Source organism: Phytophthora parasitica, assembly GCF_000247585.1.
Source record: "Phytophthora parasitica INRA-310 unplaced genomic scaffold supercont2.46, whole genome shotgun sequence".
In the NCBI taxonomy this organism is placed as follows: Eukaryota; Oomycota; class Peronosporomycetes; order Peronosporales; family Peronosporaceae; genus Phytophthora; species Phytophthora nicotianae.
This window is the reverse complement of record NW_008649032.1, coordinates 378182-379564: the sequence shown is the minus strand read 5'-3', so window position 1 is coordinate 379564 and position 1383 is coordinate 378182. Positions and strand designations below refer to the sequence as shown.

The following is a 1383-nucleotide window of genomic DNA, read 5'->3' as shown; positions in this document are numbered from 1 at the left end:
ATTACGTTGTCCATAATAGGCATTACCCATTGCTTCCCGCGCTTTTTTCACAGCGCGGTTGTGGTTGGACTTGAGGATTTTGAAAAGCTGTTGCGTTGCGCGGTCATGGCTCACGAAGAACATTTCATCATCTGCAAAGCAATAAATCGAATCTGCCTCTTTCTTCCATGTACACTCTGAACGTATACGCTTCGGTGGAGTCACAATATCACCGGCCGGTTGCCTCTTCGCCGGCAAAATGTACGCAGGAACATTCACCAGCACGTGCGCAGAGCCGTATCCATCAGCAAACTCCTGATCGTCGAGTTGGACTCGCACTTCATCCTCTGACAAACCAGTATCAGCGAGTTTCGCTTCTCATACACGCAAACCGTTCTATCATCGGTGTCCCACTTGCCGTCCAGCACATAGTTTTCTGTCAGCCACCTCCCGTCCTTCTTCGCCAGGACAAGCTGTAGGCTCCATGAATTACATGTGATCATTGCTGAGGGTTCATCTTTGACTGCGCCCTTTAAGTCATTCACTTGTTGATCTGGGTTCATTTCCACAGAGAACATGTCGCTTGGCGCTTTGCCAACGACCGCGCACCTGATCTTCACCATGTTCACCCAAGGCAAGCTGAATACGAGAACGCGCAAAAAAGATGCATGAGGCACATCAATTTGATGTCGCACCACATGCATAATAGACGTGGCACACAGTAATTAGCAAAAAAAAGAACACACCAAATGTGAGTAAACGCATACCATTGGGTTGGATAATGGCCACAAATACATCAACATTTTACAGCCGGCCCAAATTAGGGCAGATGTTTCGAACCAGAGATTGGATTGGTGTTTTTTTCTTGAAGCACTGAATTTTAAAATTAGTGTTCTTATTTTAATTACCAGAAATGAAGACGAGCTGAGGCAGTCTCGACGCTGATTTTCAACACTTCACTTTCATCGCGGCACCTAGTAAGATCAATCTACTGACCAAGTTTGGACGGGAGACAATCAACGTGCATGACGTATTGCATTTGCACGAGATTGTACATCATTTCTGCGCGCGTTTGCCTTCAATGAGAACAAGTCTATTGAGCAGAAAACTCATTCAGGACACAAGAATGTATGGGGCTGTACATCGACATTGTGTGACTGGCAGGTTTCTTTCTCTACAAAATGTCCGTCTAAAAAAAATAGGGTAAACACGAAACTCGCGTACTGTCCTCCAAATGCTTGGTTTGTAAGCTCGATGAACCTTCTCACCGAGCTGTGATTCTATCGGGGAATGTTCATCTGATGTAACGGGGTACGATCCCCAGTGTACCCAAGTTACATGAAGAGTGACCAGTCACTCTTGTAATACCTGGTACATGGTACCAGATGCTCTAGGAGCCAATCA

General features: G+C 45.8%; 1 protein-coding gene across 1 annotated transcript; it reads right to left on the bottom strand.

The window, feature by feature from the left end:
- Window positions 1-254: 254 nt before the first annotated feature.
- Window positions 255-602, bottom strand: PPTG_15301 (hypothetical protein; the record flags this gene model as incomplete). Its single annotated transcript, XM_008912351.1, has 1 exon — window positions 255-602. One exon carries the CDS (start codon window positions 600-602, stop codon window positions 255-257), a length of 348 nt encoding a protein of 115 aa, XP_008910599.1.
- Between the last annotated feature and the right edge of the window lie 781 nt (window positions 603-1383).